The 17,404-nt window shown below is 36.6% G+C and overlaps 1 protein-coding gene across 2 annotated transcripts in view; it reads right to left on the reverse strand.

Moving 5' to 3' along the window:
* Positions 1-14,545, reverse strand: part of si:dkey-192l18.9 (F-box/LRR-repeat protein 7) — a 55,162-nt gene extending 40,617 nt beyond the window's left edge. The window contains exons 1-2 of one of the 2 annotated variants that reach the window (XM_051882541.1): positions 13,694-14,545; positions 777-866 (exon numbers count right to left, since the gene is read on the reverse strand). In XM_051882541.1, the coding sequence (XP_051738501.1) occupies positions 777-866; positions 13,694-13,730 (127 nt within the window). In that variant the 5' untranslated portion in view covers positions 13,731-14,545. Of the gene's footprint in view, positions 1-776; positions 867-10,851; positions 11,048-13,693 lie in introns of those variants that run through there. The other variant, XM_051882542.1, reaches the window with a different exon arrangement.
* Between the last annotated feature and the right edge of the window lie 2,859 nt (positions 14,546-17,404).

The following is a 17,404-nucleotide window of genomic DNA, read 5'->3' on the forward strand; positions in this document are numbered from 1 at the left end:
ATAAGAAGCAAGAAGCATCTGTGTCACATACTTGGTCTAAAGCATTGCATAATCGTTTCGTCAGTATGCGGTTGGCGACGAGGTGATGGTTTAGCTCAGTTCTCAGCACCCGGCAGATGAAGATCCCATGCCAAATTCACAATAAAAATATTTACAAGCTTTCTGCAGACAAGATTTACAGTAATGAAACCAAAAAGTCTATGGAACCAATACATGAACGAGTTTGTTTAAACATATACTGATAAATATAATAACTTGGGTCAAATGGTTAGCCGTAATGGAAAGGAATGCAAAAGAACGTTTTAAGTGTTAGTCCTATCATGTTACAAAACATCTCTAATATAGAGTAATCTAATAGGTGGAATATGTCTGCTGGGGAGGTCCTGGACCAGCACATATCATAGTATATGAGGATTTATGATGCATAAGCCCAAGGGAAACTCACACAGGGATTACCAGATTTACTGTCTTTTTTTATTAGCTGTTTTTACAGAACAGTGCAGCGATGCAATGGGTAATGTCCACACCGCTGTAATGTAAAAACATCTAGATGATGTTTTCCTAATTTCAAGAGAACCTCTAAGAAAAACAGCCACACACACTGTGGTTAGTTCTGATGGGAACATCGAGTTTGTTTTCAATTTCCAGGTTATCCTACAAGCACATAAGTTTGCTCCAAAATGTTAAGCATTTCATAAAGTGAGAGAGGGCAAAGAGGAAGAGCCAATGGGAGTTAAGCAGGCGTTTTGGCTCATAATGAAGACCAGATGGTTTACCTTCACTGGTTGCCACATTCTTGGGAGCTTTGGTGGGTGTATGATCAGTGCTGGAGCTCACATCGGAGGAGAGACTGGAACTACCCTTGCCTGGGACAAAAGGAAAGAAGGAAACAACATTTTGTGAGGGCACTCACACCTTCTTGAGCTTGTTTCTGAGATCATACTTGACTGCATGCATTTAGCCCCATTGACCAGCTGTGGGAACACTGGTGTGCAGTTTCACAGAAGGGTGGGGTGCAATGCTTCCCACTGTAAGTCAATATTATAACAGATGCAATAAAAGTACGATCTGACATTTTGGCCCCATCACTCATTCACTCGCTCAACCATTACTGAAAGCAAGGAAACTCCTCTTGTTCCTAATCCAAAGAGAGGTCTGAGGTTTTCATGATTAAAGATTTTCAAGAGGAACTCATTACTCAGTACTCATCAGGAATGCGCTGAAGCTGAGCAAAACCCTTCGGTTTATGTCTTCCTGCCAAGTAAAGAAAAAGACAATATCCGTGACTGGAACAATAGATGGAAGAAGTATTAGTATCTCCAATACTGGCAGAGTTTGCAGTTTTGCTATGATCCTCCAAGACAGATTTATCTATCATACATTAGGACATTATTTGGCCACTGTGCAAATTGTGCACCATTCATGACGTTTTGTTTCTTGCATTTGGTTGAGGTTTTATATGAGGGTGAATAGGTTCAATACATGCACATTAGTTCGCATTTGTGTATTTGAATGTTGGATTGGTGTTGTAATAAAAATGTGGTCATTCATAGCCTGGAACGGAGAACCAGTGCTTCAGACATAAATCAACGACACCACCACAACCCTCAAAATTATTGTCCCCCACTCACAGGGACAAGCCAGTGTTAAGAGCCTGATTTTCATTGACAAACCAGCATGGAAATTCATGCTTTTCATTTGGCAAGTGCTTAGCTGGTAGATCACAACAGCCACACTGCTCACCAGTAAAGCTTAACCAAACAAGGGCCAGATTTACTAACAGCTTGCACCAGTGCAAACACTCTTTTGGCTTAAAAAACTACTGTCAGGATTTACTAAAGACACGCAGTGAAAAATTAGTGCTGAAAAGGTGTAGACAGGTATTTTTGTGGCTGACCTTATTGCATATGCATTTGTAGAAGTTTCCCTTTCAGACGCAAAATTTATGGGAGGAGAGTGTTTAAATGAATCATACAAGGTGATTTACTAAGGTTTGCACTAGTCAATTTACTGGTATTTGCGCCATTATTTACCGCCCCAAAAAAGCATGTCTTAAATCAGACGCTAATTTTTAAATCTGCTCTTAGTACATTGCATTGGTCATTATGGAAATGATCTGGCTGCATCTATGTTCTTTCATTTGTGCATCATCAGTAGATAAAGCGCAGAAATTTCCACTCCCATAGGTACTTTTATGGGATTGTTTAGTGAATCTGGCCCTAGGTCTCAAGTTCCATCGTTACCAACATAATTTAATGATTCCTGAAACCATAGATCAAATGAACATTTGCAAACAGTGTCTCTCAACCTGTGAATAGCAGCATGGTTTCTTGTTAGTTTGATGTTGACTTAAAAGGGTCATGAACTGCATTGTTTTATAATGTTTCCTGGGGTGCACTTATAATGTTAGTATGATTTTTACATCAAAAACTGTTATAATTTACAAATAAAACCCTGATTTTAGCCTCTTATTTGAACGCTCTGTTTGAAGGGGCGTGTCTGCTGTGAGACTTCAGTGTAAACGCCCACTGCTGAGATTGGCTAACAGCTTTGCATATGAAATAGCTAAGTATTACTCTCTATGTGGAACTCTCTCAAAAACTTTTAGCACATTTTTACTATTACAGCTCTCAACGTTAACTAATCATGAAAAGTGTTGAGTATAGCATTACATTTAGATCTATGGCATTATATATTTAGATTGTGGCATGAAAGGTTGCAGTGATGAACATTGTAGCCAATCACAGACATGTTATTGAGCGCATTAAAAGCAGTGATCTTGTAATTGCAACTCAATTTCTGCACACTAACGTACGCTTTCATCATAACAGTCCAAACACAATGTAAATAAGAGATTCGTTAAATATAACGGGAGTTTTGGCGAGATTGACTGATAAACTTGCGCTGTTTGATTGACAGCTCCAGCGACTGTAAAGAAAGCGTTCTTTGATCGCTTTCTATATATAATTTAATCACAGTTTAAAAACAATGTGAAGTTGACCGTTTAGTCATTGGTTTGATTTACTGACACATAGACAAAGAACATCTGACTATTCATGAATAATTACATATCAGAAATCACTGGTCACAGATCATGCATTAGAATTAACACAGTTACTTACATGTTGTTGCATTACTGTCGAATCCATATCGTAAAAGTCTGTTTGCAAAGACTTGGCCGAAATGCGATTGATTTACCAAAGAATCCACAGTGAAATGTACCAAATACAAATAAATAAAGCTCAACTGAGACATTCACGTTGTTAATAAATAACCATATTCCTAGCATTAGGATCCTTTGAAAGGTAATGTTATTTTTAGTCCTGTATTACTCTTCTCTCCCTCATCATCTCACTAACACGCCAGTGAGCAGGGTTAATGTTGCAATGATTAAGTAGACGTTGATTTCTTCTGCAGAGATGTCTTTTGTCGCACTATTACATAATAAAGAGGCACATTCCACAACGAGTCGTTATCTGGGCTTTCTTAAAGGCTGTTCTTGGACTAATAAGGAATTTTTCAGTTTTGAAACTTACAGGATATTCTTATAGTATGATGACCTCTTATGTCAAAAGCTCAAGGAAAATTTGATTTCTCAGTTCATGACCCCTTTAAATCAAACTCATCATTCTCAACCTGATCATCTTGAGAAATATAATCAAGCTAATATATATCTTTAATTCTATACAAATATCATTGTCTTTTAGTTTGTCAAGACAATGAAAAGACAAATTTCAAAAGTGCACATGAGCTCTGAATGAATACATCTATTTTGCTATTTACAGCAATTCTCTCTGAATTCAATCCCAAACCGATTAATTAGCAGAAGTTATTACTCCACCTGCATGACATCATTAACAACAGTTCCTATACTGTTGAACCAATGTGGTTCGAATGATGGATGTGCCACTGAGTTTCTATGATTTTGGGAAACAGTAGTGTCTAGCTAGTTAATTTCTTCGACGATGCATTGTACTTTAGTAGTTAAAGTCACCACGAAACCAAAATGTGGAAACCATTCATGTGCCTCATAATCTTAAATCAGAATATCTTCCCCTCCCTCTTGTACATCTCTTTTCTTCTCTGATGACAAGGGCGGGGCAACCTGTCACTCACATGAGATCCACCAATAGCAAACCACAACCATCCAATCAATTCCCTATGGACAAAATCAAGCCCCGCCCTACATTTGTTCTTGTTTCAGATATACTCTGATATACTGTACGTCACAATTGCAAAGACGAGCACAACTTCCGACTTTAAGCAGCAAGTTACGTAATTGTACAGGAAGCGCTGCCCAGCTTTCTAGTAAACCCCATTTTAATTCCATAATGTGATGAATTTCTGATATTCAATTATAGAAAAAAGTGTGGGACTTGGGTGTGTGGATGTAAATGTGATGGCTACTTGACTCATTTTTACCTATATGTCACATGACAAGATGAAACAAACCATAACGAAGTCGAGGCCCTTGGATAAGGTTCTGTAGGAGGAGATGTGTGTGCATGTGTGTTAATTTGGAAGGGTTCGTTTATTGCACTTCATCCTCTGTCAGGTCATAAACTTAAACCACAAGTGGCTCCATGTGAGTACAGCTCAGCATTCATCCCACAAACACGTTTTCTCTGTAAACAAGTTCCTCTTCTCGCTCTTATCACGCATCTATGCAGGAATAAACACTTAGAAACACTGTTTACAGGTCACAGTTGCTGTATTGTTGATCATATATGTTTCTGTAAGTGTGAGCGCCCCTTTACACGTCTCTGGTGAAATGCTGCCAACATACGTCCACCCTGCTGCCGCAGGAAAGCTGTTGTGTGAAGATCTTTCAAACAAGCTGTCAGATTACGGCTGATGCATTGAATGACTCAATGAACTCTTATCACCTCGGTCATAACGGAAAAAAGCCATTTCCAAAGCAGAATGACGTGACCCACACTGAACGCATTGTTACCACTGCGACGACATGTTGCAGTGACATCACTGAGCCAGAACATCTGCTTCAGTTCCTATTGTAGTCCGCAGAATGTGACTCATCAGTCAAGTGGACCCCATGTGTTTCGCACGCCTTGACTTACGACCAGATACGAACGCTGTTATTATTATGTTGCTAGGCAAAGCTTTCACAAAGCTTAAAGTCTTCAGCTTAATCAAAATGGATGAGGAAACTGTATTACTTTGCTGCTAAAAGAGACGCAGCACTGTTCTTAGTCAGAATCAAGAGCTCAAACCACAGATATTTGCTGAAAGATCTGCTTTTGTACGGTTTTACAGCCAATTTTCTCAACTCAATACCAAATAATGACGTATGGCAAACAAATGTGGCCTAAAATGTATGATATAAGCATGACAAAATACAGGAAAATTAAGTGGTCAACAGTCATGTTTATTGTGCCAATTATCACACTTTCTTTAACCCCTTAAGCCTGAAGTGTCCCGCCGGCGGGACACCCCCTCTTCAAGCGAAAAAATTCATAATCAAATTACTAAGCAACCACTGACAGGAATAACACAAAATAGATATCATTTTACAGCTTAGAAGCTCAGCTTTTTAGTGCATCCATTTTGTTCAACTCTTAACGAGTGGTGAGTTATCACTCTGCCCGCGGGCACCATCTAGCTATAAAAAAATTAATAATCATATTTTTCAAAACTCCAGCCTAGATAATCACAAAATAGGTGTCATTTGAAAGCTTAGAGTCTGAACTTTACAATTTGATTAACTCACAAGAACTGCGGAGTTATTTGCTGAAAAAAAAAAAATATATATATATATAATTTATAAAAAATTTTTTTTACTATGTACTCCAATGTGTCAAAAGCATAATACAGCTCAGATAATCATGTATCATGTGTCATTTGAAAGGTCTCACGAAGTAGAATACAACGAGTACAATTGTTTTGGGCTTTGACTAAACTTGAGCGAGTTTTTGTACGTGAAGCTCCGCAAAACCCGTATGTAAATAATAAACCGATGCAGCATTTGTCATGTTTCGGCTCGTAACTTCAAGAAACATGCTCTGAATCTGGAAAATTGGACATCATTATTTACAGCAGATTAAAATGAGTCCAACATCAGCATAATCCCATAAACCGATCACAAGATATTGATCACGCAATTACGACACATAAAACCCCACAGGCGCACAGATGCTAACTAAAATGTAGCTATCACCTGGCATTTCCGCTTCATGAAACATGCATAGATTGTAGAAAATGGCACATCATTACTTACAGTGGAATGTCCCGATTGAAATGAGTCCAAGATCAACATAATCCCATGTGCCGATCACGAGTTACACCACGTGAAATATTGATTTTAAAAATGCCCATCAGGGGGCACCAAAGGATAAACAAAAAGGCTACCTTGGCTCCAAATTCTGTAACTTTTGATTTCTTTATGGGATCAACACAAAATTTGCTCCAGATACAGCTCTCATTTATCATATATCACCAAAATAGAATTGTCCTCCTACCTTATTTCTTCTCTGAGTTATTACATGTCATATATGTAAAATTTCCCTTGAGCAAACTTATTTTTTTGTCTTTATCAGCAGTTTCTCAGCATGAGAATGTCCATGAGAATTTTAATTTAAAAATGTAAAAAGTTTTCTTTCAGACAATACCAACCTTTTGACCCTCCTTGCTAGAGATTTGAAGTTACGAGTCTTTACTTTTTTGTGTGTCAAAAAAAACTCTGAAAATACCCTCAGGGCTTAAGGGGTTAAAATAGGTGTAAACACAGAGATGGGTCATTCTCAAAATTAGTGGTTCGGGACGCATGTGATTCGCGGATCAATTGCAAGTTTAACCGCAATAGAGTGAAAGGTTATCATTTGCACGTGTTTTGTCTTGCTAGTTTACACATTAAATAGATATAAAAACCATTCCAGCGCTAGAAGAGGCAAAAGAGTATTTAATTCGGTATCGCACGCCACGCTGTTATCGGTGCACACAGACGCACATCCATACAAGGCTCGCGCGCACACAGAGAGAGAGAGGCGCGTTTCAGATAGCTCGCAAACTCCAAATTGATTCTCTTTCGCGTCCTCAATGCACTTGGATGGACACATACACGCATTATGTCAGTCAAAATACCCCTCTCGGCAAGTATTCTCGTAAACACATTCGGTTATGTCTTAATTGAACGAGGTGAGAATTCGGATGTGTATCTATCGGATGTGTGAGTGCATGGGGTTTTACTCTTAAAGTGACAGCAACCTATAAATACCTGCTGTTGTCTGTCATGTAAATCAAACAACATAACAGTTTTAACAAAGATTAAGCTATATTAAATTTATACAGTGAACAGTGTCATTTTACATTTAATTATTACATTTCTTTACACGAAAATTAATACTACAGTTAGACCTTATACTTTATTTGTAACTATGTTGTATTTATCTATGCTTGTAATTGGTGTACAGTATTTGTTCTTTTTACAGTTTGTTCACTTGCCTTTAATAATGTATTAGTTAGGCTAGTAGTTTCTGCTGTGGTATCGGAGTAGTTAAAGTGGGCTAAGTAGTAAATGCAAAGTTACCCCCCCCCCCCCACTCCCCCCACCCCCCTTCTTTTTCTTTTTTTTCTTTCTTTTTTTGTGCTGATCCGAAAAATGATCCAATCCGTGACTTAATAACTGTGATATGATCCGAACCGTGAGGTTTTGTGAACCACTACTCAAAATGCATCACCTGATACAATGGGATTCAGCTGGAATGCCAAATAGCAACCAACAGCAGAGCAACTTTGTCGATCTGTCAGTGTGAACGTCCTTTAAGAGTGCCTGATGTAAATGAATAGATCTTTGATTTGAGATCCTTCTTTGCTCTTAAACCGGCACTGAACTACGACTGAACTCTGACCTGTAAAAATGACGACTGGAAAATCCAAAAGTCTCCATTCTCTCCTACTAAACTAGGAACAAAAGTGCTCTGCCCGACTTTGAAAATAAATTTGAATCATTAAGCTGTCAGTCCTTTGCCATCCCGAATGCAGCCATTTCCCATCACGTAAAGGGAGAAATTACAAAGCACTGCAAAGGAGATTTCCTTCCAATGTTCACAAACGGAGTGGCCAGTCCTGCTTTTGATCCAATGACCCTAATCCATAAGTCATATAAGTCAGAGCTCTTTTCCACCTTGGAGATTTAAAAAAACTCTTTTTAAGTATTCCAGATGGAGACTAAATGAGTAGGACTATCCTAAGTAAACATTCCCACATTTGCCTTGATTTATACCCATTCACAGACAATACAGACTCTAAATTTATAAAAGACAATCTACCCAGTGGCCATAAAACGTATTTGGACTCTGTAAGAATGTCAATGCACAGAAAAGATATCAAACCCAAGTAGCATCTGCAAAGCAAATGATAGTAATGATGCAAGTGATTTTGTCCAAATATTTTTTTGGGAGAGTCTGAGGTCTTTAAACGACACTCTTAAAAATAAAGCTCCTTTACTGATGGTTAAATGAAGAACTTTTAACATCCTTGGAACACTGTAAAACCAAACAGTGAAATTAATTAAATGAAATGAATTTGTTTCCCTGAAATAATAATGGAAGTTCATTGTACTTAATAGAAAAATGTTGTGTGAACTCAAAATTTGATTGTAGTAAGCTGAACTTAACATAATTGAGTTGCAGCAGATTTCTAATTCCCAGCATGCTTTGTGTCAGACTGTATAAGGAAAATAAAAGTTGAAATTAAGTGTTATTTTGTGTGTTTTTGCACAAGATTAACATAGGGAGACATAAGTTAGTGTTTAATGTTGTGTTATGTTGGGATTTACAGGGGGTTCTGTTATGTTAGTTTAGTAGGATCACCATTGTGGTGAAGAGTAGAGCCTGTGGTTAGGCTGACGACGGGCTGCAAAACTTTTAAGACCACATATACTGTATGTTCTTTGATTATATACACGCAAGTATATAATGACAGCCTCTTTGATTGTTATAATAGCATGTGTTATTTGCTATCTAACATTTAACCAAGATCTGAATGTGATTTTTATGTAAATAAATTGTATGTAATTAACATTATGATGAGTGGGGCAAGGCTGAGAACTGTGGGAGTGAAAGGATGCCGGTTATGTGACTGTTAATGAGAGACACCTGTGCACCACACTGGCCTTGCTCTGCTTCCACGGCTCTTGGCCCCGCCCCACTTGTCACAAAAATTTTAAGTTCTACTAACTTAAAAAAATAGTTCATTTACTTAAATGTTTTGAGGTAATGGTTTCCTCAAATGTTTTGAGTATTCTGAACTTAGAGTTTTACAGTGAAACTTTCCATTGCACAAAAGGTTCTTTATAGTGGGAAAAAAAAAGGTTATTTAGATTATTTATATGATCTTCACACGAAGAAAAAATGGTTCTTTTAAGAACTGTTCACTGTAAGGTTCTTTAGAGAACCAAAAATGGTTGCTGTGAAGAAAAAATAAAATAAAAATTTGGAACCTAAAGCATGTAGAAAGAATCAAATAACAGATGCTTGTTTTTACTATTTTACATTGCAAAATACAGTTTGGAATGGCGGCAACTATGGGTCCAATATTATAGTTGTTCTATTTCATTGTCCTTGATGTCTAGATGTGTCTTCAGTGGAACCTCACTACTTTCCCGAGGATCCATGTCCTTATCCTAAACCTTCAGTACATATGCACTTGTTGATTCCAGAGGGAGAAACAGAAGGGCAGGGAGTTTAATGAACACATTACTTGACCCTCCACTGAGCTCAAATCACCATGAGCTGCTGAGCCTTGCAGTAGAAATTGAGTTATCAAAAGAGCCAAGGCTGAGGGGAGACATAATTGTTTTCTGGTCTGGAAAACAACTTCTCAAAAGCTTTCATATGTTTCCTGTCCTGTGCTTATGCAAAGCACAAGGAGAATTTTGCCAGGCCTGAAGAGAAATTCAAAATCAGGGTCAAACTCAAGGACAGAGTCCTCGATGCAAATATATTTATGAATTTCATATGCGGTAAATAGCGTTACAAAGCTTTGTTTCCTTTGCCATTGTTTAGACAATTAAGCACTATCAACTTCACTTTTGTGCACTAAATACCATATGACATTCAGTACACTTACAGGAAAAAGCGTGATATTGCATTTAAACAGTTGCAGTGAGCAAGAAGTGAATTTCGAGCTTAAACATGCATCTGTTTTCCAAAAATACTTTGCACCTGCTTAGATCATGGTGGTCCGAAGAAAAAGAAAAAAAAAAAAATCTGTGGATTCAAACTCTGTCCCAAATTTCTGTAATTGCTTCACACTCTTTAAAAGAAAATGCCAACATGTTGGGTGAACACACAAGCACTTGTATAGTGAACCACAAGTAGATCAATTAAATGGTCTATTAAAATCAGAGAAAAACAGGTACTGCTCTCAGTTAATACAAGAGCTTGATTAAAATTATATTCAGCTTGAATCATCATGTTTATGGTGAGGTAAAATTTACAATATATTTCTTTTTTTTCCAACACTGATGTACAGTAGTGAGACATCCTCCCCAATAAATCCAATCACAAGGAGACACATGATCAGGTAAGCAATGATCAGATCACTCAAGACAGATGGTAATGGCAGATGTAAACAAGGCCAGAAAGACCTGACTGTGAACATTTTCACACACCCACATGTGTTGAGTTTTCAAAGCTGCATAAACATCTGCATCATACAGGGGCGGCGAAGCTCAAAAACCTGACTGTTTGTAAATATCCCCTGTTACTTCTGGGATCAGAACTGCACAAAAACACGAAATTGAAATTCCACAAATAATTACTGTTTCCAAACAGGTTTCCCAAACTCTCCCCTTATTTACCATGGTTCAGACCAAGGAAGTCTATATTCTACCTGGAGAAAGTTATCCATTAGCATTTCCATTCATCTCAGTGGCAGTTGCGACCCACATGCCATCTTTGCTTCTTCTTCTTCTTTCTTTATTAAATGGTGGATTGCATACTAGTACATTACCGCCACCTACTGGAAACTGAATCAGAGACTCTATACTCTCTCCATTCAAGACATTTTATGATCTAAGCCACACTTGCGCTTTGTGTTCAGCTGCTCTAGTGAAGCTTCAATCCTACATTATTTTATACAGATTATATATCTTTAGATAGTCTATCAATAATGGTAATTTTTCATAATAATGATTTAAAATACTCTTCGGAGTTATTGACACTACTCCTTTCTTCCTTAAAGGGTTAGTTCACCCAAAAATGAAAATTATGTCATTTATTACTCACCCTCATGCCGATCCACACCCGTAAGACCTTCGTTAATCTTCGGAACGCAAATTAAGATATTTTTGTTGAAATCCGATGGCTCTGTGAGGCCTCCATAGCCAGCAACGACATTTCCTCTCTCAAGATCCATTAATGTACTAAAAATATTTAAATCAGTTCATGTGAGTACAGTGGCTTAATATTAATATTATAAAGCGACGAGAATATTTTTGGTGTGCCAAAAAAAACAAAATAACAACTTAAATAGTGATGGCTGATTTCAAAACACTGCGTCAGGAAGATTCGGAGCGTTATGAATCAGCGTATCGAATCATGATTCGGATCGCGTGTCAAACCGCCAAACTGCTGAAATCACGTGACTTTGGCGCTCCGAACCGCTGATTCAACATATTGATTCATAACGCTCCGAAGCTTCCTGACGCAGTGTTTTGAAATCGGCCATCACTATATAATTCGTTATTTTGTTTTTTTGGCGCACCAAAAATATTCTCGTCGCTTTATAATATTAATATTGAATCACTGTACTCACATGAGCTGATTTAAATATGTTTTTAGTACATTAATGGATCTTGAGAGAGGAAATGTCATTGCTGGCTATGGAAGCTTCATTGAGCCATCGGATTTAATCAAAAATATCTTAATTTGTGTTCCGAAGATTAACGAAGGTCTTACAGGTATGGAACGCTATGAGGGTGAGTAATAAATGACATTATTTTCATTTTTGGGTGAACTAACCCTTTAATTCTTTAAAAAATGTATTTTTTTTTTTTTTTATTTGAATATTTCTTACACTGCATAATTACATGCTCTACTGTTTCCATCTTGGCCACTCTAAATATTTGTCATGTGACTGATGACTTCTTAAAAGCAGTAGATACAAATCCATTTCATACTAACCCTAACCCAGGGTTATTATAGCTAACTTAGGGGCTGTTTACACGACACCGTTTTCAGCTAAAAATGGACAACTTTTTATGTGTTTTGGCCGCTCATTTAAACGACAACGTTGCTTTGGGGGCCTAAAAATGCAAACTTTTGAAAACAAAGTGCAAAGTTTTTGAAAACAATACCATTATCGTCTCCATGTAAACATGTGAAAACGGTGACATCATTCACATGTGTATTACGTGTTCATTCTATAAGCGCGTAGTGTTTCTTTACAAAGTGACATCGCCAACTACTGGCCTGGCAGCAGAATACAGCGATTTTAGTCATTTTTGCTAAACCATGTGAACAAAGACCTTTTTGACGTCCGTATGCGAATGCAAAGGAAAATCTTTTCCATTTTTAGTAAATCATTGTCGTGCAAGTGTGCCCTATAACTGAAATCATAAAAACATTTTCGTTATTTGAAATATTATCTAACATTAACTGAAATAAAAATAAAATGTAAACTTATTTTATTTCAGCTAGTTGCCAAGATAACATTTCTCGTTTTCATTTAGTTTAATTTTATTTACTAAAATAACTCAAACTGAAATAAAAAAATAATAAAAACTATATAGATATAAAAACTAATAAAAATGTCACAAACAAAACAAAATTACTAAAATTTTAACCAAAATGAAAATGGAGAATATAAAAATAAAAACTAATTCAAAAATATGAATTAAAACTATAGTATCTCAATGGTACTAAAATATCCCTGCCTAACTTTTAGCAAACTTCAGGATATGACATTTTATAATAAGAGGCTTGTTGGAAGAACAATGTTTAAGAGGCTTCAACAAGTACTGAGGAGTTTAATAATTAAACTGACTTAACTCCAAGAAATAGGGCAATCCTGTGTCGCGGTTGTATTTCATGTAATAGTGGGTGTGGTCTGTATCAGGCGTTCTTTGTAGTAGATATAACTTGTTGTGGGCGTGGCTGTAGTTGGACGCAGATATATTTAGCAGGTAACCCCGCCCCCTAACACACACTCTCGAAGACAGGTGTCACGTCTCAGGATGACTTCTGTGGTATCTGTTAAGTAGCAGGCTATATTATAGGATTTTTTTTTTTTTTTTTTTAAATAGGCTACCACATTTTATGGGTGTTACTAAAATTACATAAGCAGCTTCAACCACTAGCCACATCTCATGAATTTAGCCGTGTTATAATACACCTTGTAGCATTCATGAATTTTACTTTTGACCATTACAAAATAATAATAATAAAAAATAAACAAAGCTTCACAATCCCGCTCCTTTTTAGTTGAGAGACATTAGACATGATAAAAACTGGCTTAATTTATTATAACTCATCAGAAGCAGTATCTTTCATGGATATTTATTACAAATAAATTACTATTAGGCTACAACCAAAAGACACCAGTCTATGACAGTCAAAAAAATACGATTTGCAATAGCCTACTCAATGTTTCAGTTCACATAGAAAAGAGAGGCTATTCATCGCATAAAAGTTCTCAGAAAAAAATAATATTTTAGTCCTTGAAGATCACATACCTTCACTTCCATACTGTTTGCCATTGTTCGCACCCATCCTGAAGAACACATAGTCTCTCCTCACAATGACATCTCTAAGATTACACGGAGAAAGTCCTCGAGCAGACACAATATAGCTCCATTATGGGAACGGTCAAAGTCTTCTTTATAATGCAGTATTCAGAAAGCAGAACGTGCGCAGTGCTGTTTCCAGCTGTCCTGGCAAAGGTTGACAATCTTCTCGCTGAGAAAAATGTCCATTATCGGAAAGAAGTTGCGCTGATCTCGAGCGGGCGGTTCCGACAGATGTGTGAAGAGAAACTAACCACATGAACTCACTTCCACTATGACCATACGAGAATGTGATGGAGGGGCTGGACCATCTTTAAAGAGACCCTCAATTTAAAATGCCACAGACCTAAAGTAGTGTTTGGGGTATATAATAGGCTATAATATAATATAACCATTTCATGCATGAATTATGATAACCTCAGTCAGGATTTTTTTTTTTTTTCCTGTGTGTTTTTATTGCTCTTGGAGCATGAAAAACAAGATTTGAAATGTTTTTTTTTTTTTTTCACACATTTTTTTCAAAGAGATTTCCAGATTCCCACTCAAGTGGACAGCATGTGTTTATGGTTTAACCCTTTCATGCATGAATTATTAAATCACAAAGTAATTTTTTTTTTTTAATGTTTGTTTTTACTTTTAAACAAGTGAAAAATCATTCCAATAACTTTTTTCCCCAATATATATGGAATTACATATCTGACCAATGTAGTGGACACCATGTGTCAACGGTATAAAAAGTGATTAAATAGAACTCATGCTTGGTCATGTTTTTAAAACATTTACTAAGAGCAAATGTATGAATACAAATAAGAAGACTTCAGATGCAAAAGCCTCTTAGTCGTCTGACATTTTTCTTTGAAATTAACATTGTTTTTATCAGACTCCTATGTATAGATTTCTATATAAGTACCAGCACTTCTGAATGGGATGAGGCTGGGATTTAGTGCATTTGAAATGAAAGTATTTGATGAACATATAGTATGTGCAGAGAGCATTCACTCAATATTCGTATGCATACGTAATCAGATTACTTTTGATGTTATGAGTAAAGTAACGCATTACAAGTAATGTGCATTATGTGATCAGATTACTTTCTGATGTTACGAGTAAAGCAATGCATTACAAGTAATGTGCATTACGTAATCAGATTACTTTTTGATGTTACAAGTAAAGTAATGCATTAAAAGAAACGTGTATTACGTATACAGATTACTTTTTGTTCTAACAAGTAATGCATTATAAGTAACATGCATTACGTAATCAGATTACTTTCTGATGTTACGAGTAAAGCAATGCATTACAAGTAATGTGCTTTACGTAATCAGATAGGATGATGCACTAGGGTCCACTGCCATCAAAACTCATGCATATGCAAGAAAATGCTTTTTGAATAGCTGTCCACTGTAGTGACCTCTGTGCATGAAAGGGATAATATAACATAACATAACATAATATAATATAAAGTGTATTGGACTCTTAAAAAGCACTTTAAAATGTATGAATGCCATTGCATTATCATAACCACTTTGTGGTTGTCAAATTTTAGTGAGCATGTTCATAGTTCCTATAGTAGTAACATGTGTGATTTTGTGGGAAACTGACTTCATGTCCACTAAAAATCACAGCCACACAGGCTGATGAAAAAAACAATGCAAAAATAGCTCAGAAAAGTGAAGCTAGTTCTGTGAAAATGTAGAGTAAAGATGAGAGAAAGGAATCCAACTGACACTGCAATGTACAGTATTTTGATTAATATAAACTTAATTGAGTATTGCTACATTTCAGAATTGTGTTTTAAATGTGGGGCCATTAATAAAATAAATATTAATATCAGTGGCTGGACCTGTTTCCTCGTCTCTGAACCAAACTGCATCCTTACTGTGTGTTCTATTGTTAGTTAGAGACTTCCTGTGCAGAATAAAGCCATTTGGGACTATTAACGGAAGCCTTTTACTCTGAACAAAACAGGAATCATACACAAGGGTATTTTTGTCTAGGAATTACTTCCATGAAGCTCCAATAAATCAGTAAATGCCCTTGACCTTTATATTGCAGCGACAATACAAAGTTCCTTATTGTTTGCAAGGCCTGGGTTCCTTTTTGTGCTGGGTGGACATTTATTGTTTCAAAAGTCAACATCTCTCTCTTTATCAAATTCCTATTATGACAAAGGCGAATAGACTGATGCCAAATTATCACAAGATCTTACTACTTCATTCTTGGACAATAAACATGCCCAAATGTCCGGACCACACATTTTTAAAAAGGTCTTTCTAAATACCTTTGCTGTTGTTAATTATGTATTCATTTATTATCCATCTATCAAACACAGATCTGAGCAGAGTCTGTAAAACATGTTGAGTTGCACAAAAGTTATTTTTCTTGGAATCGAGTTTGAGAGAACTTTTAGCGTCCACTTTTGACTGGTCTGTTTGGCTTGCATGGTACCAATCAGCGGTCTGTTGGCTGTCTGGATGAGGGTCAAATGCCAAGCCAGAGAAAGCCTTTACAGCCAAACGCTCTGCCTCGACGGTATGCAGCCCAAGAACGCTATCTACTTCCTGTCTCTGGGGCTCTATTGATGCAGGCTGGCACACATAGACACACATGTGCAGATGTGATACCAAAACAACAGGAAGAAAACCTTGAGCCAGCTGCTTAATATGTGGTTTTGAAAATGGCTGTGAAACTTGAGACTTGGAGAGAACTTGCAGCGATTAAAGGTCAGATATTAAAGTTGCAAAATTTGAGGTTTAGTTATATGTTCCTTTTGTACAATGAGGTGCAGTCAACAAAAACACCCACTGTTTTGACGCCCAGGCGTTTTGACCGGGACACTTTCCAGAGTTCCCAAAGGTAACATTTGTAACAATTCAGTTGTTATTTCTGAAACCTTTACTGCAAGTACGTTAATGGACTACATTTTTCTAATAAATATATTACGATTTCAATGACAATATTGTACTGTAAAAAATAAGTATTAATTAAAGGGGTCATGAACTGCATTGTTTTATTGTTTTATAATGTTACCAGGGGTGCACTTATAATGTTAGTATGCTTTTTACATCAAAAATTGTCGTAATTTAGAAATAAAAGGCATTTTTCCTACTCTGATTTTAGCCTCTTATTTGAACGCTGTTTTAAGGGGCGTGTCTGCTGTGAGAATTCAGTGTAAACGCCCACTACTGTGATTGGCTGACATCTTTGCATATAAAATAGCTAAGTATTACTCTCTCAAAAACTTTTACCACGTTTTTGCTATTACAGCTCTCAAGGTTAACTAATTTTGAAAAGTATTGATTAGCATTACATTTAGATCTATGGCATTATATTTAGATCGTGGCATGAAAGGTTGCAGTGATGAACATTGTAGCCGATCGCATGAATGCAGTGATCTCATCATTGCAACTCAATTTCTGCACACTAACGAATGCTTTCATCATAACTAACAGTGCAAACACGATGTAACTAAGAGATTTGTTGAATAAAACGGGAGTTTTGGCATGAGTGCTGAACTCAGTCACTGATAAGCTCACACTGTTTGATTGACAGCTCCAGTGATTGTAAAGGGAGCGTTCTTTGATCGCTTTCTATATATAATTTAATCACTGTTTAAATAATTTGACAAATTAAATAGACAAAGAACATATGACTGTATGT

Source organism: Ctenopharyngodon idella, chromosome 23 (assembly GCF_019924925.1).
Source record: "Ctenopharyngodon idella isolate HZGC_01 chromosome 23, HZGC01, whole genome shotgun sequence".
Taxonomy (NCBI): domain Eukaryota; kingdom Metazoa; phylum Chordata; class Actinopteri; order Cypriniformes; family Xenocyprididae; genus Ctenopharyngodon; species Ctenopharyngodon idella.